Genomic DNA, 26,053 nt, shown 5'->3' with positions numbered 1-26,053 from the left:
GAAATTTTCCCTGTGGACATGTTATCAAGAACGTCGTTCCGGCTTACGACGATTTTCGGGTTACGGAACCCCGTCGTAACCCGCCGTACCGCCTGTATATATATATATATATATATATTATATATATATATATATATATATATATATATATATATATATATATATATATATATACATATATATATACATATATATATATACATATATATATTATACATATATATAGTTACATATATACCATATTTATATATAATATATATAGATATATATATATATATATATATATAATATATAAAACACAGTGTTCCCCCGTGTTCATGGGGGATGTGTACCAGACACCCCTGTAAAATAGTTAAAACCACCACTAAAAATGCTTATACAGTAGTACCTCGAGATACGAAAGGCTCAACTTACGAAAAATTTAACGGCTCAACATACGAAAAGTTTTCAACATACGAAAGGATTCTGAAAGTCCGAGATTCGCCCGAACCACCGATAACAATTTTGAAACTCGCGCGCCGCCAATTTAGTAGACTCGCCACCATCCTCCTGCTCTCCCATTGGTTCCTGATGCTAGTCACCGCCATGAGATCCTTCTCTCCTATTGGACAGCATCCCCCCCATCATGCATCTATATATGTATATGTGGTGGCGTGCCTACCTCGTCCACTTCGTATCAGCATCGTTATCGTACGCACGCGGTATTCGTTCAGTCTAACGATTTCGTTTAGTAACCTAAATTCGTTAGTGATTTCGTTGCAGTATACGTACTTTATCGTGTTGTGCGAAAACTTTATTGTACTTATACGTAAATTATGTACAAGATAACGTAGTCATGGGTCCCAAGAAAGTTGAAATTCATGGAAAGAAGTGAATGCTCTCTTTGGAGATAAAGATGGAGATCATCAAGAAGTATGAAGCTGGTATGCGATTGAGTGTGATCGCCAAGGAATACAGCTGAAATCCGTCGACAATAGGCACCATCCTTAAACAGAAGGATGCCATCAAAGCAGCTACACCGTCCAAGGGCATCACTATTTTGTCCAGCAAGAGGACCCACGTGCACGACGAGATGGAATGGCTGCTTCTTGTCTGGATAAAGACAAAGAAATCGCTGGCGATACAGTAACGGAGACGGCAATCTCCCACAAGGCCAGCGCTATTTTCAGCGATTTGATTGCGCAGGCGGAAGACGACGGAGGGGAAGGGACATCAACGCAAACCCCAGAGTTCAAGGCTTCGCTGGCTGGCTCGAGAAATTTCGTGAACGAACTGGCATCCATTTGGTGGTGCGGCATGGGGAGGCTGCCAGCTCGGACACGAAAGCGCCCGAAGCCTTTAGAAAGACTTTCGACGAGATGATGACCAAGGAAGGCTACAGTTCTCAGCAAGTTTTCAACTGTGATGAGACTGGCCTTTTTTGGAAAAAAATGGCTCGTCGGACGTACATCACGGAGGAAGAGAAGAAGCTACCCGGGCATAAGTCTATGAAAGACAGGCTTACGCTCGCACTTTGTTCGAACGCCAGTGGGGATTGCAAGGTGAAGCCCCTACTGGTGTATCATTCCGAGACTCCTCGAGCCTTCAAGGCCCACAAAGTGCTTAAGGAGAAGCTTCCAGTGATGTGGAGGGATAATGCAAAAGCCTGGGTAACGAGGCATTTGTTCACTGAGTGGGTAAATGTGTGTTTCGGCCCGACAGTGAAGAAATTTTTGGAAGAGAAGCGCCTCCCCCTGAAATGTCTGCTGGTGTTGGACAATGCCCCTCCCCACCCTCCTGGCCTCGAGGAAGATATCCTAGCGAAGTATTCCTTCGTCAAGATTCTTTTTCTTCTGCCCAACACCACCCCTCTCCTCCAGCCCATGGACCAGCAAGTGATAGCAAACTTTAAGAAGCTGTACACGAAATATCTTTTCAAGAGATGTTTCGACATCACCGATACCACAAACCTCACCTTTCGTCAATTTTGGAAGGAGCATTTCGACATCGTCATTTGCATCCGACTCATCGACCAAGCTTGGCAGGAGGTTTCGAGGCGAACCTTGAATTCCTCGTGGAGGAAACTCTGGCATGATGCCGTATCCGCCCGAGACTTTGAGGGATTCGACGTGGGTGAAGCTGGTGCTGCAGAGTCAGAAACAGTTGACGATCCCAAAACTGTTTCCCAACCAGATCTTGACGAGATTGTTGCACTCGGCAAGTCCATGGGGCTGGTCGTCAATGAGGACGACATCAACGACCTTCTCGAGGAGCACCAAGATGAGCTTACGACGGATGACCTGAAGGAGTTGGAGACCATGCAGCATAACGTCGTTCAAGAGGAGTTCTCTAGCAACGGCGAGGAAGAGGAGGAGGACCCTATGACAACGGCAGAGATTAAGGATGTTCTAGCCACTTTTCATAAAGTGCAATCGTTTATAGAAAAAAAGACACCCCGGAAAGGCTCACACAGGTCGTATGCTTGCGCACTTCGATGACGTTTGTCTGAGTCGTTTCAGGAACATTGTGAAAAGTAGGCAGAAGCAATCTTCCTTGGATAATTATTTTTTAAAGAGGCCTTTAGCATTAGCAGGAGTAAGCAAAAAGGAAGAGCCAAGTGATAAAAAACAGAAAGTTGAAAGCAAAAAGGAAGAACCAAGTGATGAAAAACAGAGAGTTGAAAGCAAAAAGGAAGAACCAAGTGATAAACAGAAAGTTGAAAGTGGTGATAAGTTGAAAAATTTAATTTTAGTTTTTTGTAAAGTTAAGTGTAACAGTTTTGTTATTGTGTTTCGTAAATTTTAGTTTTTGTATGTTTTCCTTACATTTTTTTATGTGTTTTCGTAAAGTTAAGTGTATGTACGTATCTGCTTTTTGTCATCCTCCTCCTCTGCCACTACTTTCGGAGATAGCCTCACTTGAAAGGTAAGCTTCCACATTATGTACAGTATTTCTTGTATACCATGTACACTAATACACTTTATTTACAGGTTAATTTGCATTTCGTTATTAAGTTAGGTATTAAATGGTCCAAATTGTTGTAGTATTTCATTGTTTATAGGTCAATTTAGCTTTATTATGAAATTTACTGGGGTGTTTTTGGAGGGCTTGGAATGGATTAGCCATTTTACATGTAAAATGTGGTCCAGGATACGAAAACCTCATGATACGAAGGGCGCCTCGGAACGGATTAATTTCGTATCTCGAGGTACTACTGTAACTGCCTATCTTGAAAGTTCAGATACCAAATGTATACCTTTAATAACATCCTACTTCAATTATACCTAAAATTACTAACCTATTACTTTATTAATCTTTGAGGTTATATTATTAATATCATTTCAAAGTCATCTTAAACATTTTACCATTAAAAATATATACATACAGCCAATAACAGCTACACTCCGACTCCTTCCCCCACAATTTGTATATCAAACTGGCATTTGCTCTCCCGTCCACCTTCCTCCACGTGGATAAAAAGACAGGGAATCGCTATTTTTTATTAATCTTATTAATATTTGAAAATTACTAGTTATAAGGTAAGTTATTTATTTATACTACAAAACAAATAAACATACGTAAGTAAGAGAGAGAGAGAGAGAGAGAGAGAGAGAGAGAGAGAGAGAGAGAGAGAGAGAGAGAGGTTATTGTTACTGTTTAATCTTATTAAACTTAATATTATTTGTAAACTAGTACTGCATATTATTATTTTACTATAAAATGTAGTAATGTCCTTAAAGATATACTATACATACACTTCCATGCCAAACAAAGGGCGAGAGTTACCACTAGGACATACGTATCTGTGGCAGAGAGAGAGACCGAGAGAGAGAGAGAGAGAGAGAGAGAGAGAGAGAGAGAGAGAGAGAGAGAGAGAGAGAGAGAGAGAGAGAGGGGGGGTTAACCTTATTTAAAAGAGTGAAATGGATAGATTATTGTATTTCTTTGAAATACTATCACATGTGAAATTAGAAATTAGTTATATTACTATTATTATTATTATTATTATTATTATTATTATTATTATTATTATGCGAAAATATTAATAAACATCCACAAGTATCATAGAAATTCTCTCAGAGAGTGAGAGAGAGAATTTACATGATCCTGAGTGGGCAACAAACACTCCCCCTTCTGACACATTACTTGATGAATTTCACAGCTGTTGGACCCCAGCCATCTCAGCTTGGCTACATGGAGTTCAAAGACAAGATGTGGGGTAAAATGGATATTCTTTCATTCTTACATAATTTTCTTATTTATAAACTAAAATCTTGCAAATTCACTCTAGTATTTTCTTTAATGAATTGATATTATTGCTGTTTACATTAATATTGATATTTGAAAATTAGTTAATCATTTATTTATCATCCAAAAAACATACATCTCTATAAGAGAGAGAGAGAGAGAGAGAGATTATCGTAGTATTTGTAAAATACTTTCACAATTAATAAATATACATATGTGTACCATAAAAATCTCTCTTCTCAGTAGAGAGAGAGAGAGAGAGAGAGAGAGAGAGAGAGAGAGAGAGAGAGAGAGAGAGAGAGAGAGAGAGACCTGGAGTTCAAAAGAAAGATGTGTGAAGACTGGGATTTCCTTCATTCTTACATAATTTTTGAAATTTATAAACTAAAATCTTACTAAATCACTGTAGTATATTCTTTATTGAAGTGATTGCTCTTTACATTAATATTAATATTTGAAAATTAGTAAATCATTTATCATACAAAAAGCATACATCTTTGTAAGAGAGAGAGTGAATTATTAATATTATGTGATATCATTCAATCTTATTAAACTTAATAATACAGTATTTGATCAATATTAATATTTTAAAATTAGTAAACATTTTTTGTATCATATATATGTATTTAGGCATGAAAATAACATCAAAATACAGTAATTAGTGATTATTTATTGTTGGAAAATGCTGCGAATAGGTGAATTCACTGCAAATAATGGGTAGATATGGTCCAGAGAAAAATCTGCAAATCAGTGAGTACGCAAATCCAGAGAACGCGAATATAATATTATATATATATCTATATATATTATATATATATATATATATATAATATATATGATATATATATATATTATAATATATATATATATCATAATATATATAATATATATAGATACTTATATTATATATAAATTTCTTATAATATATATATATATATTATAATTATATACATTACAGTTGCCGGTCATTGAGATTTGCCATGCTGGCGGGCAGCACAATCATTTGCGCAAAACTTATAACACCATTAGAAATGCTCAAAAAAAATCCTGAGTCAATAAATCACTGATTGGCATCTAAAGGAACTCTTCCCCAAGCGTGGGTGGGTGGATGGGAGAGAGAGAGGGAGAGAGACCTTAGTGTGTAATGAGCTGTCATAATAGAATTATCTACTGTGTTTATGTGCACGTTTTTTTCCTGTTTGCATGGCTATGCATCGATGTTTAGGGCTTTCTGACCACCCTCTATATCATGTCTACTGGTTATACATCCCATGACAACATTGTAAGGGCAATTGAGTGTCATAAATTGGGTTTGCAAACGAAAGAAATTAGCCACCAGACAGGAGTGAAAGAGCGACCATTCGCCATCTTGTAGCCAAGTATAGGGCGGTGGACGTACCGTTCGCCCATTTATCCATTAAAAAAAAAAACACACACACACAATTATCCTATTATTTTTTTCCAGCAAGGACAAGATTCATTTCTCACCCAATGTGACTTCAGTCATTTTTTTTTCATTTACGCCATCATAATTATTCATCGAGCTGGTTTTACGATTAACAAAAATGGCTTTCAGTTGTTAAAGAATTGATGATATGAAGTCAGATCACCTCTAAAAAATATAACTTTATGCCTACCAAACTTCCCTAAACACTGTCATAGCACCTCTCTCTCTCTCTCTCTCTCTCTCTCTCTCTCTCTCTCTCTCTCTCTCTCTCTCTCTCTCTCTCTCTCTCTCTCTCTCAATAAACTGTGAGTAGTATGAAATGTAACTCATGCATAAAATACATTTTATTTTTCGTAAGATACAGAATAGCCAATGTAAATATTTCCTCCTCCTCCTCCTCCTCCTCCTCCTCCTCATCCTCCTCCTCCTCCTCAGTGCTTTGCTCGAGTATATTTGCAAGACGTAGACGTATCCACGGTCGAGAAAGTGAAGGCCGCAATACATGTTGTGTGGGAGGGGATCGATCCCGACCTCTGCCAAAGTTTGATATCATATAAATAACGATAATTGTCAAAATTTCAACCTTCGGTCAACTTTGACTCTACCGAAATGGTCGAAAAACGCAATTGTAAGCTAAAACTCTTATATTTTAGTAATATTCAATCATTTACCTTAATTTTGCAACTAATTGGAAGTCTCTAGCACAATATTTTGATTTATGGTGAATTTATGAAAAAACTTTTTCCTTACGTCCGCGCGGTAACTCTTCCGAAAAAAATCATACATGCGATTGTGGTAATGTTTGCACCACCAAATTTTAAAATTAAGCCGTTATATAAGTTTTATATATGGAAATGTGTGCAATTTCATGCACAATACAACTAAAAACAACCCATGGTTGTAGCTTTTATCAGTTTTGAGATATTTTCATATAAATAACGATAATTGCCAAAATTTCAACCTTCGGTCAACTTTGACTCTAACGAAATTGTCGAAAAACGTAATTGTAAGCTAAAACGCTTATATTCTAGTAATATTCAAGCATTTACCTTCATTTTGCAACAAATTGGAAGTCTCTAGCACAATATTTCGATTTATGGTGAATTTATGAAAAAAATAAAATTTTCTTTACGTCCGTGCGGTAACTCATCCGAAAAAATCATACGTGCGATTGTGGTAATGTTTGCACCATTTTAAATTAGCCGTTACATAAAGTTTTATATAGTGAAATGTGGCTCAATTTCATGTAGAATACAACAAAAAATAATTGAAGGTTGTAGCTTTTCTCATTTTTGAAATATTTGCATATAAATCACGATAAATAGAAAAAAAACCATGTTTGGTCAACTTTGACTCTACCGAAATGGTCGAAAAACGCAATTGTACGCTAAAACTCTTACAGTCTAGTAATATTCAGTCATTTATCTTCATCTTGAAACAAATTCGAAGTCTCTAGCAAAATATTTAGATTTATGGTGAATTTAAAAAAAATCTTTCCTTCCCTCCGCGCGCGGATTCTCCGCCACAAATCTCCGAAATGCGTACGTCCCATTCTCGGAATATTTGCTCCGTTTCATATTAGGCATTTCATAGAGTTTTATATATGAAAATGTGCGCAATTTCATGTAGAATAAAACGAAAAATATTTGAAGGTAGTAGCTTTTCTTATTTTCGAAATAATTGCATATAAAAAATATATATATAAAAAAATTCGACATTCGGTCAACTTAAACTCGTCAGATATGGTCGAAAACTGCAATTGTAAGCTAATACTCTTACAGTATAGTAATATTCAATCATTTGTCTTCATTTTGAAAGAAATTGGAAGTCTCTAGGACAATATTTAGATTTATGGTGAATTTTTGAAAAAAATATTTGTTTACGTCCGCTCGTTACGAATTCATGCATTATTTTGTGATAATATTTTCTCTGTGTTGCTTTTATCATTTTACAATGTGTTATATACCAAAATGATCGCAATTTAGTGTACATTACAACGAAAAAAAAGTAACTTGTTACCTTTAACCATTTTGCGCACAGCGCGATTTGAATACAATTATATATGAAATTTGTTTTTGCGTTATCATATATCGCATTATTTATATATGATAATTATAATTTTTTCATTTCTGATGGTTGCATACTAAACTTCAGCCAACGACAAAAAAAGGAGCCAAAAATGAACTCTTAATCTTGAAAACTAAGCGCGCTGTAATTTTTTGAAAAAAAATATTTTTTCCGCTTCCGCGCTCACTCTGAAACACCTCCTGCACACGAGAGACAATTTTTTTTTTTACCGCTTCGGCGTAAGAGGGTTAAAAAAACCAAGTATCAAAATTTTTACTGGGTTTTTCTTGAGTTGTAACTAACAAAATAGGCTGTTTTCAGCATTTTTATAGGGGTTCCAACTATTCATGGGGGAGTCTGGTACACATCCCCTGCAAATACAGGGGGACCACTTTATATATATACCTATAAAGATATGCTAATTTAATACCACTGATAAACCTGTCTTGTTGCTACCTCAGCAAGAGATCAATTGGTAGTATATGTCATTCATGATGGTAGAGTTGAACTGCAGGATAAGCTGATGTAAAGTGAAAATTATAAAATTAGAAACTCAATAAAAAGTGTAGATAGCTTAACTAATATTTATTTCTTTTATCTTAGAAATTCAGTAAAAAGTGTATAACTATGATTTTTTTCTTTTTTTATCAGAATTGCAGATAATTTTAAGTAATTCCTCCCAACACTTTTCCTTTACTATTCTGCCATAATCATTTTGCTCTCGTGTCCCACATGGCTGTACTTTTTTAGCTTCATCAAAGAAAATGTTGGTGTTAAAGCAACTAGTCTCCATTTTGATGTTTGGCGCAGGGCAAATCATGCCATCCATATGAACAGACACTAGTAAATGTGCATCTCGAACCATGCGGTTGCAAGGGGAAACTTGTCCCGTGTGGATGCCGTGGTGGTTAACAAATCTGTGTTGTTGTGTATGAACACCCCTGTGCTCGGTAATTGTTTTTGCATTTGAATCCGCGTGGACAGAACCACTCAGATGCAACTGCTGTATGTGAACAGCATCTTAATGGACAGGCATCATGATATAAGTACCGGTATCTATAGCAAGGGTTCCGTTCTGATGGCCTGATAATTAGCGAAAATTGTCAATAACCGGAATCGGCACTAGACCGGATCGCCAATAACCAAGTCCACTGATAACCAGGGACTGCCTCTATTAATATTAGTTACAGGTAGTCCCTGGTTATTGGCGGGGGGTTCTGTTCCCTGGGGTGTGCCGATAAGAGAAAACCATCTCTAACTGAAACTCGGTGATTGATGGCACCATAATGGCACTGATAACTGGTTATCGGTGTTATAAGCATCCTAATGGCGCGGGATACCTGGAACTTGTTCCGTTATAGTGCCATAAATTGCCGATTTTATGGCGCTAGACAAGCCCCATAAAACCGGATCGCCGATAACCGAGTCCGCTGATAACCGGGGACTGCTTGTACATGCCATAAGATTTGGATGAATTTAGCGGGAAAGGTGTTTATAGGACTTCAGTGGTCCGTAAATGACTTTTGGTAACTGTAGTAGCTCAGCACAGGACAGAAACTTGATGGGGGAATGTATAATATTGCCGCTCCCTATCCCATGGTGTGTCTTCTTCATTCGTTTCAGTTCTTATCTTTTATGATAATATGTCACCTATAATTGTAATTTTGCAAAGAAATATTAGAAAAAACATGTATACCTCCCAAAAAGTTACTGCATCTCCCCATCTCAGTAAATCTTGAAAATATTTTACAACAAATATACTCAGAATTTGTTACTGATTTTTAGTTCTTATCTGCTATGATATTGTGTGAGCTGTAATTATAATTTTACAATATAAAATAAATTATGTAAACAAACATGTATAACTTGGTAAAATTAGCATATTTTTATGAGCATCTTGTAAAACAGGCCCCACATAGGGTTGTTGATAGTCACTTTCAACTTCCTGTGGACAGTACAGAAAATTTTTTTAAATTATTTTTTTACACCATGTGTATATGCATATCTTCTTCATTGATTTTTTTTTTCTTAAATTGACCATCCTTAAAGTTTTCCCAGTCTGGGGGTGAGCTTGATATATATTTAGCCCTTCACATAAGGGTTAAACTACTTTATGAACAAATTGTTATATGTAATAGGCTAGAGGGTGTATTCTGTTTTTGTAGAGGTGTTTGTCAGTCCGATTCATCTGCATCTTTTATCATGAATGGGCCTGTGTCATTATATATTATATCCATGGATTTCATGGAAACTGAATCTTTCACAGCTATATGTAACATTTGATTATCTTATATGAAAAAGAATTAGAGAGATGCAACTCACAGGTAATAAGACTCACTTTTTCTCTGCTTCATAATGTTTTTTAATTAGTGATGTGCTTTATACATGAATTTATGAATACAGTACTGTGCATGCACATGTATGGTGTAAAGTTTACATTGCTGACACTGTACTGTGCACTAGAAAAGTTAATTATACTGTACTGTATTGCTATATAATTGATAAAGAACTCACCCATTTATACAATATATCAGTAGGGCACAGTATATTATGCCATGAGGTTTGGTGATTCAAGAGTTGTCTGTGGTCCTTCAATTTCACTATGGCTGGTGTCTCAAAACACTCACATACATGCACGCACCTTCCTCATCTCCCCCTTCCCCCAATTTCAGGGTCAACTATATTACATATTTTAGCATGTTGAATATAAAGATGATACTAGTACTAAGTAAAATTACTACACTCTCTCTTTTGTACAAATACTATCTAGGTCAGTTTATTTATGTAAAGTCACCTTCACGTGCTCTTGTGGGAAGATGTAGACTGGTGACATGCTGGTAGCAGAAATTAGATCTAGTGTTGAGCATCCAGGTCAATCCATAGATATTCACATGGCAGGTTTTATGACATTATTTTGCACAAGATCTGTCGCTTACTTTTATGTTGTTGCAAACTGGATAAATTTGGCTCACTATGTATACTTGCTTCCTGTTTTGCCCAAGGGCTATTTTTATAGTACTTTATTCCGTACTTTATTCCATTTTTTTTATATTATTTGTAGCAATGTATTCTTTTGCCAAATTAATTTCTTATTCTTACCTACCATAAGCCACAATAGTTTGATGCATATACACTTTAATAAGAAAATACAAATGCAGATATAACTTTTATAGTCTTAATCATCTTTCTGTTGAGGAATCCAAAATCTGGATATAATGTCAAATTGGATGATGGGGATTTGACAGCGTTAACAAGAATGGACCAAGAATTGCATGTTTTGCTTAACATTTCATGATTAGAATGTTTTCTCTGTGTGAGTAGGAGATTTTAGAGCAATGCCTCAGATACAACTGTATGCAAATGTTACTTGCTCTACTCTACTTGGTCAATGGCAGATTACTTCAGAGTTAGGGAAATTTATCATTCTGTGGCTGTATTAAAGAAAAGGTTATATTTTTAATATAATGTACAGTGTATGGATCTGTTTCTTACAGGGAACAGTTGCTCCATTTGACTTGTCAAACGGAGCTGATGGAAATGAAGGGACTGTTGGAGGGTCGTCCAGTGATGAAAGCAATGACAGTGATGGATCAGACGGACAACATGGCATTCAATGTGCTACTCATTAGTAGTATTTCTGATAGATATATATATATATATCATATATATTATTATATATCTATATATATATATATATATATCTATATATATATATATATATATATACCATTATCCTATTTTGAATATTTTGTGATGTTACAAGTGTCAATATTTTCCATGCTAATAGTGATACACAAGTAACTCAATATTACAAATCCCAAGAAGTAATAATGCGTAAGTTTGTGCTGATCTTATAATTTAAAGAAGTACCTCGGTGAAAGATTACACCAAAACAGTAGAAATGATAGCCAAAGGTTCCTACAAAGGCTAATTTATGATGCTCTTTTGATTACAGTGGTATCAAGTAACTGTCAGCTGATTTGATACTATTATATATAAAAATCAAGAAAGAATTTAAATCCGAAAAGGATAGTGGGGTGTGAGGTTTGAGAAAATTCAGAACTTTAGTAAAGCATTTAATTCCTTTAGTAGGAGAAATGTTCTAGGCATGCAAGGTCTGATGGCATTCAATTTTATTTTAAAAAATACAGGTACAAATGGTCTCACTTTCGATATTTTTCAGTTACCAAACTACCATGTGTATTCCTATTTGATACATTGAGATGTTTAACATAGGAGTATGGGTTGTAAATATCATAGGGAGTTCCATACTTTGCATGGTATGAATACGATTCAATATTTATCTCAGTAGAACCAAAATAATCTATTATTTCTTTTACATAGTGCAGTTTATGGTCTTTAGCTCAGAACAGCTTCAGATCTAGGAGCTAGGAGACATTAGCAGGAAGTTTTAAGAGCTTGGATTTGATGCAAGGGTGGTCTTAAGCACCTTGATACTGATGGGAATACTCGGTACATGAAGATTTGGCTGGTTATTCTTCTTCAGATGCAAAATTTCCCATTTCCTATCCTTAATGCAATGTTTCTCTAATGGAGTGAGTTGTCATGCTCATTACGTTTTTGAACTATCATGCTCATAATGTTTTTTGGGATAGTTTATGAATGCTTTAATCTTTATTCAGAGAGCAGATGGTTGTACTTAAACATTGTAAAGCACTTGCTCATGCAAATCTCAGACTACATTTAAAATGTCTATTGCAATCTCAAATGTCTTGTCTCTTTACTTGCCAAAAGGACTGATGATTTCAAGTGTTTGAATGGGAAATGTACTGTACAGTGCTAATAATGTTGACATTCATGAATTAACACATAAAGAGAATAAGAAAGAGAAAACAGTTGTAAATTGTAATTGTGTGGAAAACGAGGGTCTCTGCATGAATGGAATGTACTTGTATATGCAGGTTATGGTATTCATTACTTGTGAAAGTCACTAACTTATACTTCAGATAGTCCTTCAGAATTGAGATTTTTTAAAGCAACTGATCATCAGCATAAATGTCATTTTTAGAACTGAATTGTCATAAGTTTCTGTAAATCAGTTGGCCATAAGCACAAGAAATTTGACGTATTTAAATCTTGATCATGGGACTATCAAAGTATGATTAGATTGTAAAGCTCTTCAGAATAATTTTACAACCTCATCTGTTGCAAGATTTCAAGATCACTGACAAATTGATGTCTGTAGTGAAAATAAGTATCTTCAGATGGTTTAAATTATTGTTATTCTCCAGTGGTGGTTTTCTTTTAGTAAGAGGCATTTGCTACAGGATTCGTGAATGTCACTAATTTGTAGCACCTTAAATTTATTGTTTGTTAGGTTTGTTTGACATTACAATAGACAGTTTATTTGAGGAATGTTGTTTCTAAAGGTGTAATACTGTCGTTAAATTACATTGCCTATAAGGCTGAAGCCAAGAGTTGTAAGGTTCTTGTCAAGTAGTGTAGAAGTAAGCATATTGTCTTCTTAGTTATATGAAAGTTTATTTTTATCACCTGAAGCAAAAACCATTTTATACCTAGGAATTGCTTTTATTATGTGTAAAATCAGTGTTAATTTTCAGATGTCGCTTCAGTTTTTCTATTTTGAGTACCTGCATATAATTTTATATTAGTTATTTCTTTTGGAAAATGGAAGAAATGTGTAAAATTTTTCCTCATCACTTGGGTTGAGCTGACTAAAGTGGGTGAGATTACGCATTGCTTTGCTTTCTAGATTCTGCATATATTTCAAAATATTTATATCAGTATTGCTTAGTGATAGTGACTTTATCATTTGAAAAGATAAACATTAACAATTTTACTTATAGTAGTTCATTGATTAAAGGCCCATCCATTTTTCTGAATCTAACTTTCCATAGTTCTCTTTTATTCAGTTTCATATGAGTTTTTATTTTCAAGTAACTTACCACTTCATTATTTGTTTCAAACGACTCAAGATCTTTTTTGCTGTATTCAAAGGATCTTGCTTTTGAGTATCAGATTAGATGTATGTTATACCATCAGATTTTGAAATAGCTCCATGCAAAAGAATCATCTAAACTTTTGTCCTATTCTTGTTTATTGATAAGATTAACAGTTTATGAATAAAGAGCAGAGCCAAAGAAAAAGTTTAGTATTAACAGACTAAATATTACAAAAATGTGCTTATAGACTTTAGTTTAAAATTTTAGTATAGAAGTTATCTGCTATGACTTCCAGTTTTCTTTGTAAACAAAGAAATAAATCTCCAAGATGGCACATGTATTCATAGAGTTAAGTGTTTTTTATATACTACACTATGCAGAAAAACCACATAAAAAATCCCAAATCTCTTCACTTTTTCCATCTTGAAAATGACTTCTTGCATAAATTTCTTGTCATTTTACTTAATACTGATATAGATACTAATTTTAATAGTAATTACATTGACTTGAGGTAATGATACTAAAATTCTTCACTCCAACAGTTTTAATTAAATATGATTTAACAGATGTACATATTGCCTAATGACTTTTATTCTGGTTGTTATGTGTACTATATATTTAGTAAATAACTCGACCCAAAGGTTCATTTATAAAAGACTAGGCTTAAGGAAACTTCATTTATTATTTCAAATTCAAATTTCTACAGTTGAGTTTTCCTTAAAGATAATCTGTGTGCTTTAGCATAAGAAATCACAGATTACTGAAGACTGTGATATTCTTTTTCACATGCATTGTGTTGTTGTAGGATTGTTATTATGTCAGATGCTAAAGGAAGTACAACCTCTTAGTCCATTTTGTGCAATTTCTTGCAAGTTTGCATTATTTACATGTGTAGATTTTGCTTCTAACCCTATTTTATATATTTTTCTTTGAGGAGCATGAAGTTTAGCTATATTCTTCAGATTTTCACAGTCTGCAGTTAAAAGGATTGTGAGAAGTGGCATTTTTATTCCTCAAGATTATTTACACACCAGTTCTGCATCTACTTTACTTTGGGAAAATCACTTTCAGAAAACCACTTCTTGCATGAAAATGGCACTTGCAATTTGTGTAGTTGAGGGCAGCATACCAAATGTCTTGTACTGAGAAGGAGCATAAATCGACTTTTAGCCAATTTTGTGGATGTGATAATGTGTCAAATTTATTTGTTTATTTTTTTATAATTGTTTTTAAATTAGTTGTAATTATAAGGAATTCTCAAAACCGTGAGGGGTATATTTCATGTATTCTTTGAAATATTGAAAGGGATGATATTAAATGAAGCCTGTCATAATCACAGATTTATTTTGGCTTATTAATTTTGCAGAATGACCATTAGTTTGATTTTTGAAATATGACTGTAATATATTTGTATTGTATGAGAAGCTTCACCTGTTTTTAATATCCTTCTACCAAGTTTTTGTATCATTAAGACTTTTAGGATTAAACATATGGCCATTAGTTTGGACAGTCTTTTTCTGATAGGTATAAAGGACATTTTGGATTAATCATATTCTAAGTGTGCAGTAGCATGTGTATGCAGAACAGTTAGTCAATTCTTACATATGCTGAACATGTGAGTAAGATTCAATCAGGTTACTACATATTTGGAGTTGATTGTTAATGATACTTTGTGCTACCAAATTACACTGACTTTTTGGCTGCTGTTCCAGGAACAAGCTCTCATGCTTAGTGCCTTTGATTTTTTAAGGTTGTTAGCTCTTTTGGTTTTATGAACTTTTATTGTATATCTGTTTTATTGCCAATACTTTTCTTGTCTAATAATCAATTATTGACCAGCATTTGTCATTATTCAGTTTTTCTTCTTATACATGTTGTGGGCTGTCCACTTTTGTTTACGCATCCATAACAAATTTTATTAAAACATTTAAGATACCAAAAATTTTTCTTGCTGTACAATTTAATAATTTATTACCTTGTCATAAACTTTTTGCTGTACCATATTTGGAAATTATATTTCTACATGACATATTTTGTCTAGTAACCAGGGACTGATGCTGCTTGGAATGCATGTTGCTAAGTTTAAACCCCTGACATTTTCCTATCTTGGATGCGCATTCGGGTTTCATGAGTAATGAGAGGTACCCTAGGATATTTTCATCTCTCGCTGAGTTTTCTTTAATTATTAAGCTTTTTGCCATCTATTTTGTGATAGTTGTCATGTCCAGTTTTGGTAAATGTCTCACCCTTCACATCTGAAGTGACAAGGATAATTGTATTGAGCATGGACTGGACATCTAAGACTTGTCTGTTTCCAGGAAGAGTTATTCTTTGGGACTATAGATGTAGCTTTCCTTTGGTGGTATTGAGAATTAAAGCTCCCGCAGGCCAAGACTTAGAGAGCAAAGGGAACAGGTGGGGCCAGGTTTGGGACATGAACCCCAAAGGAGCTTGCCTTTCAAACTGGGTCATCTTTGTTGGGATTGCTTCACACATTACGGGGACTGCCATTGTTCTAAAAATAATCAAACTGAAATTTATATGATGACTGTAAAGTAATAAAACAAGACCACTAAGCCACATTTGGAGACTCCTCGGACATGACTAAAGGATTTGTTCTTAATAAAATGGTTAAAATTGGAGTTGCTGAAATTCATGTTGTTGGACTGCTAAGCAAAAAGAGGTCAAAGGGAATAGTAGGAGAGTAATGGAAACCAATGCCTAATTAGATGCTGCAAAGGGCCATTATTACCATCAGCAGCATTGTGTTTAAGGCATACTGTTAATAGTACCCTTTACGACCAAAGTGTGGAATACAAAAACAAGTTCTACTTGTAGCAAATAGGAAGGAGTAACTGAAGGAGAGGTACAAACTGAAGTACAATTAGATTCAAACTGGCCAAGAAGGAATGGAAAAGAATCAGCACTCAAATATGAGTGTAATACTCCAAGGAGGGATTGATACAGCAGATGTGAAGCTTAAAAAAGCCAAGTAAAAAAAAACTATGACAAAAAATTGTATAAGATTCTGCAATTGTTGTTTTATCACAAAACAAGATTGAAAAATAGTAGTGTTCAAGCAGTCAGAGATGCATTTTACTAAAGGACTCCACTTCATAGGGAGGGACTTTTGAGTTGCTAATTTCCCAAGCATTTAAATAGGAAACAGCCTGTCACACTTTCAAGCAACAAACACAATAGAGATTCTAGAACTATGAGAATCTACACCACCTTGAAGAGTCAAGTATGCTCAAGCAAAATATTTAGCCTTATCTTTACTACTGTGATGGTGATGGCCTTTTTGTAATATTCAAGATGCCACCTTCAAAAGTGCTCTATGTCCCTGTTTATCTATGCCCTTGGTGAAGGACAGTGCAGCCAGTTATGAACCTGTTTTAAGGGGTGGAAGTTAACCCAAGGCAAATATCTTATCCGAGCACTTCAGTAGTAATTGAAGAGAACAACTGTGTATTCTGCAGTATTCATTTATGTATTAGCCAAAGTTTATAAAACCTTAACATTTTGTTGGTAAGGTGGGTTGACCTCCGTAAATTTGGTAGGTACGAATTTTTCTGAGTGGGACTGTTTCCTTTAAACTGTATTTGTAATTGACAATTTTTTTTAATCCTAATGTTTGAAAGCTTCATTGTGCATCTACACTATCTCACAGTGTCCAACAAACAGTTGTCATACTCCCCACATGGAGAGGGGCTAGAAGATAACCAAAATATTTGTCATTGACAGGAAATGAGCATTGTCTCCGTCTGTCAATAGCAGAATTTTTCTAATGATGACGGCAAGAAGGGACATCATCATCTAAGCGCTGTCTGCCAGACTGTGGAGGTATATGGACATGATTTTAAAAATCAGGAAATACCATTAAAGACTTTGCTGTGACATCAGAACAGTGTCTGTCGGATGCTATCAAACTATGTAGACACACCCTTATAATTGCTTCCTGTCCTCACTGTTATTGCCATCCATTTTTTGGGGGGGCCAGAACTAATGTAATTTGTATTTAGGTACAAGAGTTCTTTTACTAGTTAATCTAAGATTATAATCTTTTGGTAATACAACAGAATGTTTTTTTTATTATTCATGAGAACTTATAGTTTTACTGCAGTCCATATTTACTTAATCAAGAATGCATTTATTGATCTAGTTAGTTTTAAGGATGGTAATTCACAAAGTTAAGTTTAAATTTCATAATTGCAGACAATTCCTTTTGACCAGCCCTAATAAAAATTGTTCTTTATAAAATGTGTGTAGTGCTCAAGTGTCACCATATATCAAATATTATTTATGCCACTTCAGTGGGAAGGGGAATCTGCTTCTCCAATAAGCCGTTTTTTATGCAACAAATCCTTTAGGAGAGACTTCTAACAGGGCAGAAATTCAAGTAAAGTACTCAGGTTAAACAACTGTATAATTTCCTTTTTTTTTTGTACCTTAATGACTAAAGTTATTGAAATCTTATGAAATAGATATGTTCCTCTTGTTCACTGAACTGAAAATCATTAGAGATATCATTGCCATTCTTATTGCTGCTGTCATAGTATGAAGAACAATGGTTTATTTTTATTTTTTTTCAAGAAAATGGCACAAATGCATTTTGAGAGTATGTTACATATACAAACTGTTCTGTACAAAGTCATTTTACATATTCTGAATGAATATGTATGCATTTCCCTCCCTCAATTGACATTTTGAAAGTTTAGTGAGAGTTTGTTACCTGATGCAGCAGTAGCCTGAAAGTATTTTAAGAGAGTGGTAGTTATAATTACTTGCCAGCAACTTCAGCTTTAAATTGGTCTGTTTTAATATTTGTTCAGAAGTTAGGAAAATGAAGAATATATATCTAAAATGTCTAAAGGTATAATTAGCAGTTTTACTTGAGTTAAATCATTTATTCAGGTATAGACAGGGACTTTATTTTTATTTCATTTCCTTAAGCAATGATAATACTAAATAGAATTTTTTTTAATCTTCTATTTTTTAGTCTGTTGACTGTTGATATGTTGACCTTATTTTTAAAGTTTAAATCTCTGACTATTTAATTTTTCAGAATGGAGGAAAAAAAATGGAGGTCACATTAAAGAAAACATACACCACACACAGGACAGTGCTTTGTCCATCCAGATGTGATATAAGGTTTACTATATGACAACATTCACGGGACTTGGGAGGTCTCATGTATTTTCTGAGGTTTAGTGAACATTGTGATTCTTCCCTTTACCTGTCTGTCACTAGAACTTATGCATTGTGAAAGGAATGGTAAATTGCATAGTGAAGTGCAATCAAAATCTTCTGCCTCATATCCTGAGCTTCTTACAAACTATAGAACTTTTGGCCAAGGGTGGTGGTACCTGTGTGTAAGAAGTTGCTACAGCAACTTTGAGTTTGGAAATGCAGTGATTTCAAAGCCTGTTATATCTTAAGTAACAAAAGACTTAATTTGAAGTGACCAGTCATCCTTGCTTGCCAAGATGTATTGCCAAGTTCTGAGGCATCATTCATTTTAAAATGTCATCCAAATACTGTTGATTGTAACATTTCCACACACATATTTGCATAGTAAGAGAAAGTGAATGCACTGTATATACTGTGAAATGAGATAGTGGTTCACTGTCTGATAAATTTAAGAATAATAAAAAGTTTATTTAATATGTATGGATACATACTCTTTGGTTTATCCTGGTTAATGAAAAAAAAAAGTATGTAACACAAGTGAGTCCAAAGAGCAAACAAGGTTCTTATGTAATAACAACCAATATGTGCAGTAAAGAAAGAAAAAGTCACTGCAATTTTTTTTGAATAAAGTATTAAGTACACTTTTCCATATGTTCTTCCATAAGGGTCGTGAGCTTGCCTGTTTCCTAATTGTTCTTAATGCTCACAACTAGTTGTAGTGAATGTAATGGGTGGTCTTAGGTAGTCATTTTCACTTTGCTTAATGTCTAAAGTGGAAATCAGTAATGCATAAGAGAAATACTGTAATCCTATACTTAATTGCATTTCCCTTATCCACACTCCAACTATGCATTGGTAAAATCTGAAAATATGTGCATGATAAATATGTATATGGATATACTGAGTAAAAATCAAACATTCTTGGTGGGAACAAAAAACTACCCTTTTCAGCAAGGCAGAATAGCAAAGAACATAAGTGTGCTTTGTAGTGCAGTGAGAATGTTTTGTGGTGATTGGCTTATTGATGAGGAGAGAATTGAATAGGAATGGGTTAATGAAGTGAGTGGTGTGGGAGTCATGAAATGTTCTCACTGAATCAACCTCAGTTCCACAGCTTGCTTTTTTAACTGTAATACTGTAGTGACTGCTAGTGCACAGTGGAAATTGTAGTATTCTTTGGTGTTCCTTATGCATTAATAAAGGTCATTTTTATGTTGTGTCTTGGCTCATATGCTCATGGCACTGCCACTTAGTTGTCTCTAGTGCAGTTGAAATTCCAGAGCATACCATAATACATGGTTCTCCAGGTCAGAGGTTGTTGCTGAGTATGGAGTCCTGACAGTCATACATGCAGGAAGTTGTTCATATACAGAACAAATCTTTGGTCTTAACCTAAAGGAAAAATTCTCTAGTGCCTGCTGGAGTCCAGTTAAAAAAGTACAAGGAAGTTGGTGTCAACGGAAGTTAGCCAAGATAGCAGTGCGGAGAAGGCTCCTCTGACCTCCCTTGCCCCCTTGCCTCAATTGCATCAGTTGTTTTTCTTGACTGCCTCAAAGCCCTCTCTGTCTAGTAGCCGATTGTTTGTCCACTTCCTGCCTGCATTATGCCATTGCATTCTAGTTTTTCATTTTTGTTTGTGCCAATGTTCTGTGTGATATTGTGTTAAATTTTTGTGTGTGTGTGTGTGTTTTTTTTTTTTTTTTTTTTTTAAGCATGCAAACCCACGACTTGTCTAAGCCTCCCTAGCCTGAGGAAATGCCCTGGGGTTAGTAGTAATACTTACTCTCATTTTCTGCCTGCTTTTGCCTTAGATTCTAATTCTACTTGTAGCAGGTGTAGATCTAACAACTATACAGTAAGTACACCATGTCCTGAGTGTGTTAACCCTTAAACGCCGAAGGGGTATAATAAAAATCGTCTCCCATATGCCGAGGGGGTCTCGGAGTGAGCGCTGAAGCGGAAAAAATATTTTTTTCAAAAAATCACAGTGCGCTTAGTTTTCAAGGTTAAGAGTTCATTTTTGGCTCCTTTTTTTGTCATTGCCTGAAGTTTAGTATGCAACCATCAGAAATGAAAAAAAATATTATATATAAATAATGCGATATATGATAGCGCAAAAAAAAAATGCATATATAATTGTATTCAAATCGCGCTGTGAGCAAAACGGTTAAAGCCAACGAGTTAATTTTTTTCGTTGTATTGTACACTAAATTGCGATCATTTTGGTATATAACACATTGTAAAACGATCAAAGCAACACAGAGAAAATGTTATCACAAAATGATGCATGAATTCGTAACGTGTGGACGTAAAAAAATGTTTTTTTCAAAAGTTCACTATAAATTAAATATTGGTCTAGAGACTTCCAATTTGTTTTAAAATAAAGATAAATGATTGAATATTACTATACTGTAAGAGTTTTAGCTTACAATTGCAGTTTTCGACCATTTTGGACGAGTTAAAGTTGACTGAATGTCGAATTTTTATATATTTTTTTTTATATGCAAATATTTTGAAAATGAGAAAAGCTACAACCTTCAATTATTTTTTGCTGTATTCTACATGAAATTGCGCACATTTTCATAATTAAAACTCTATGAAACGCCTAATATGAAATGGAGCAAATATTCCGAGAATGCAACGTATGCATTTCGGGGATTTGCGGCGGAGAATCCGCACGCGGAGGGAAGGAAAGTTTTTTTTAAAATTCACCATAAATCTAAATGTTGTGTTAGAGACTTCGAATTTGTTTCAAAATGAAGATAAATGACTGAATATTACTAGACTGTCAGACTTTTAGCTTACAATTGCGTTTTTCGACCATTTCGGTAGAGTCCAAGTTGACTGAACATGGTTTTTTTTCTATTTATCGTGATTTATATGCAAATATTTTGAAAATGAGAAAAGCTACAACCTTCAATTATTTTTTGTTGTATTCTACATGAAATTGCACACATTTTCATGTTTAAAACTTTATGTAACGGCTAATTTAAAATGGTGCAAACATTACGACAATCGCACGTATGATTTTTTCGGAAGAGTTACCGTGCGGACGTAAGGAGAATTTTTTTTTTCCATAAACTCACCATAAATCAAAATATTGTGCTAGAGACTTCCAATTTGTTGCAAAATGAAGGTAAATGATCTAATATTACTAGAATATAAGAGTTTTAGCTTACAACTGCGTTTTTCGACCATTTCTGTAGTCAAAGTTGACCAAAGGTTGAAATTTTTGCACTTATCGTATTTATATAAAAATATTTCAAAACTGATAATAGCTACAAACATGGGTTGTTTTTAGTTGTATTGTGCATGAAATTGCGCACATTTCCATATATAAAACTTTATGTAAGGGCTAATTTAAACGGGTGCAAACATTACGACAATCGCAAGTATGATTTCTTCGGAAGAGTTACCGCGTGGACATAAGGAAAAAGTTTTTTCCATAAATTCAAAATAAATCTAAATATTGTGCTAGAGACTTCCAATTTGTTGCAAAATGAAGGTAAATGATTGAATATTACTAAAATATAAGAGTTTTAGCTTACAATTACGTTTTTCGACCATTTCGGTAGAGTCAAAGTTGACCGAAGGTTGAAATTTGGGCACATCGTTATTTATATAAAAATATTTCAAAACTGATAAACGCTACAATCATGAGTATTTTTTTGGTTGTATTCCACATGAAATTGCACACATTTTCATATATAATACTCCATGTAACGGCTAATTTAAAATGGTGCAAAAATTATGTCAAAGTGACGAAATAATTTCCGAGATGTGTCACTGATACTTTTTAGTGCGATAAGAAAGAAATTCGCGCTTGTGCGCCTGCGTAACAATTGTAAACAAAACAACACCTTGATCCATGAACTCCCAGCATCCCCCAAGGCGTGTGATTCAAAAGTTTTTGGCTGGTAGGCCTATAAGTATTTTTCCACGAATTTTTAAAAAAACTTTTCTATGTCGACGTAAAATACGTCCAATCAGCACCCGACAGAGAATTTATCTCGACATAAAATACGTCCAATTGGCGTTAAAGGGTTAATTGGTCTCCTGGGCATTCTGGCTTTTTACCAAAATCTCCTCTTGTTGCTTCTTCCCAGGAAGATTGTACTCCCTTGTATTCTCTTACTGCTCCCCCTCAACCTGGGACCACCTTGACATGGTGAAGGGGTTCTTGAACACCAGGAATTTGTTCCTGAGTTTGAGTCCAAGATTCCCATATCTCATAAAATTTCTTTGGATTAATGTTTGTGGAATTTTCCACTTTTGCTAAAATGTATTGGTCCTGAAATAAGGAAAGATATAGCTGGGACTGGGTTTATATCTGAAGCTAAATAGTGGAAACTACCCGACAATGTTCGGACCTAAGGGACATCAATTCGATATCTCAAGGTAGAAACTATTCTTCAGAGCTGGACCACGGATTCCAGGGGAGCTCTGGTTCTGGAGATAGGACTCACGGATTCCAGGGGAGCTCTGGTTCTGGAGATAGGACTCACAGATTCTATCTGGTTTGCCCAAAACATGATTAGGGTGGGGATGATCGCATTTTTGTAATACTCTCGGGCCTACCAAGTGGGTTTACTTACACTTGGGCCACACTAATCATGTTGTGCCATCCCGTGGTGTAAGGTAGGGATGCGGACATTTGGGAGTCAATTCTCACATGTGCCATTGGTGAAAGAATAACTCCATGAAAGGCTTATGATATTTTTTTAAGGTTTTCAGGTGATTTTTTTTTCTTCTCTACATTTTATGGAAAATATAAATAAAGATTTGAGTACTCCTGGGTCCCTCTGATGGTACAGTTGCAGCACAGTTAACAACTGCTGGAACCCCCTCCTCTAACCACCCTAGCGTAGTAGTAGATGACACTAGCGCGTCAAAGAACCATTATTCTGCTTAAAGTGAAGTATCAGATCACCCGTCAGGGTGCATTAACATTAAAACTGAAAAAAGTAAAAACCTCTTGGTAGATTCCAATGCTGTAACATTGGAATCATACATAGCAAAAGATAACTGAATTAGAGGTGAATAACCCTACCAACCCCCGAACACTGGCATCACACACAAAGCAGACCCCAAAAAGGAAAAAAAAACTATTGACTGGACCCTACATTGGAGCATTTTGACCACCTTTTTGGATCAGAGAACTGGTCAAGATTTCTGATCCTTAAAGCAGAACATAAAATTCCAACAAATCACTGAACCTGTGTCCATCCCAAGAAATGGACTGCAGATATACCAACACTAGTGAGTGGTTATTATAAGTAACCACTAAAACATAAAAGAAATTAATGGCATAAAAGTGACGATGACAAGCCATGAAATTTAAAATTATGTACAAGGTACAGTCATCTAACCTAACATTGAGGGTGAAGATCTACCTCCAAGACACTTGCTACTTGACTCCCTTAAACTAAGGTATAATAATAGCAATGGCCTAGAAGGGATAAGAATAAACAAATTAGAACTGCAAAAGTAAAATTTACTGGCCAAAGTCTTCCACTTAATTAAAATTAAAATTCTTGGGCAAAGTAGAGAAGTACGGCCATTTATACCAAATCCACTTCAGTGCACACAACGCTCAAATTTTGGCCACATAAAAAAAATGTCATAATAAGGCAATATGTGCAATCTGCTCATCTGAAGAGCATACTACAAATTGGATTGTAGTTCTTCAAAGTGTGCCAATTGTGGGTTAGCTTATCATGCTAGATATAAAGAATGCTCCTTTTACCAATACCATACAGAGCTTAAAAGTGTTAATGACTAGAACAGGAATGACAGGTAAAGAAGCTAGACTGGAGTTAAAAGTAAGGGGAGTCCTTGATCCATCCAAAAATCCTTCTTTCACAACTACTGTTAAAAACCTAAAACTTAACCAACAATGTTATCTAGCAGCAGAATACTAATAACGATACACAACATATACAACATGCTAATAGTACTAACATCCACAATAAATACAGCATTCTATCCACTGCTGCTGCTATCAACATAGAAGATTCTGATAGCTTTACTATGGGAACTCCAATGTTAGAAGAATCGGATAACTCCAACTCCCGAAATGACAAAAAGAAAAGAACTCTACCTAAAGGGAAAAAATCAAATGTTGAGGAGTGCAGTCAGTTCAAAAATCAAATGTTGAGAGGTGCAGTCAGTTCAAAAAACCCTACCTGCATCAAGAGAGGAGTTTATAAAAGAAATTGTGCTGACTTCATCACGAGTGGAGGTTTACAACTGCCCTCCATCCCTATCATGTATACTACAAGGTAACAATCAACAAGAGACTTGTAATGGACCAGTTAACCACTCTTAACAATCCCAACCTGTGACACTGATTACAGTACTTCCTTTTGTGGGACTAATGAAAATCAGACTATTGATGTGAATCAAAACCTGTCTTAATACACACCAAACTTCCACTAAAACGAAATCTTTTAACAGCAAATCAAGTACATTAGTTCCTTAAACCAACATGCCTTACCACAGAGAGCAAAAAACAATCAGAACACAAAATCATTAGTTTCCAATGCAAGAAAATCAGTTTTTAATAAAAGGGGCACCACTCCAGTCAGAAAGTCTGAATCAACAATTACCAAAAGCAAGCATGCTCAGTCTTGCAACCAATTACCAACCAAAACAGAAGGCTCAATCTGGAATTGCATAATAATTCTGTTATATTGCGAAAACGTCCTATAGCCCACCATCATAAGGATGGACTATTTTCAGAATCTTTGCAATACAAGAAGGGAATAATTAAATAAAAAAACAGACACCTTAATAAAAAACAGTCAACTGTTGAGTTTGATTCTCAACAAATAAGTACTACAATTAAGAAACCTCAAAGCACCTCAAATATGTATAAACCAAGAGACAAAATGAAATCTGCAGTTAGCCTGCGGAATTTAAAACCTATACTACCCAATGATGGATCATAAAACCATCCAATGGAACGTAAAAGGTCTTTTGACACGTTTGCAATTAGATGAACTACAAAGAGTCTCGTAACTACAACCCCGTGTGCATCTGCCTACATGTAGGGCTCAACCCTGCACAAATCCGGCACTACAAGCTTGCTTGTTATCGCCAACAGATAGTGGAAAACTTGGCACTGCTATATATGTTCACAAGTGTAACAAAAGAACTTTTAAATATACCAGCTCTGTTCTATCAGATAACAGTCGTC

At 35.0% G+C, this 26,053-nt stretch overlaps 1 protein-coding gene across 1 annotated transcript in view; it reads left to right on the top strand.

Annotated features, from left to right (window-relative positions):
* The window catches only part of LOC135200665 (DDB1- and CUL4-associated factor 8-like), a 172,502-nt gene extending 161,107 nt beyond the window's left edge, over positions 1 to 11,395 (top strand). The window contains exon 12 of the mRNA XM_064229272.1: positions 11,236 to 11,395. Within this exon, the coding sequence (XP_064085342.1) occupies positions 11,236 to 11,370 (135 nt within the window). The 3' untranslated portion in view covers positions 11,371 to 11,395. The remainder of the gene's footprint in view (positions 1 to 11,235) is intronic.
* Positions 11,396 to 26,053: the final 14,658 nt, after the last annotated feature.

This window comes from Macrobrachium nipponense, chromosome 27 (genome assembly GCF_015104395.2).
Source record: "Macrobrachium nipponense isolate FS-2020 chromosome 27, ASM1510439v2, whole genome shotgun sequence".
In the NCBI taxonomy this organism is placed as follows: domain Eukaryota; kingdom Metazoa; phylum Arthropoda; class Malacostraca; order Decapoda; family Palaemonidae; genus Macrobrachium; species Macrobrachium nipponense.
Note: the sequence above shows the minus strand (reverse complement) of the source record. Positions and strands in the feature narration are given on the sequence as shown.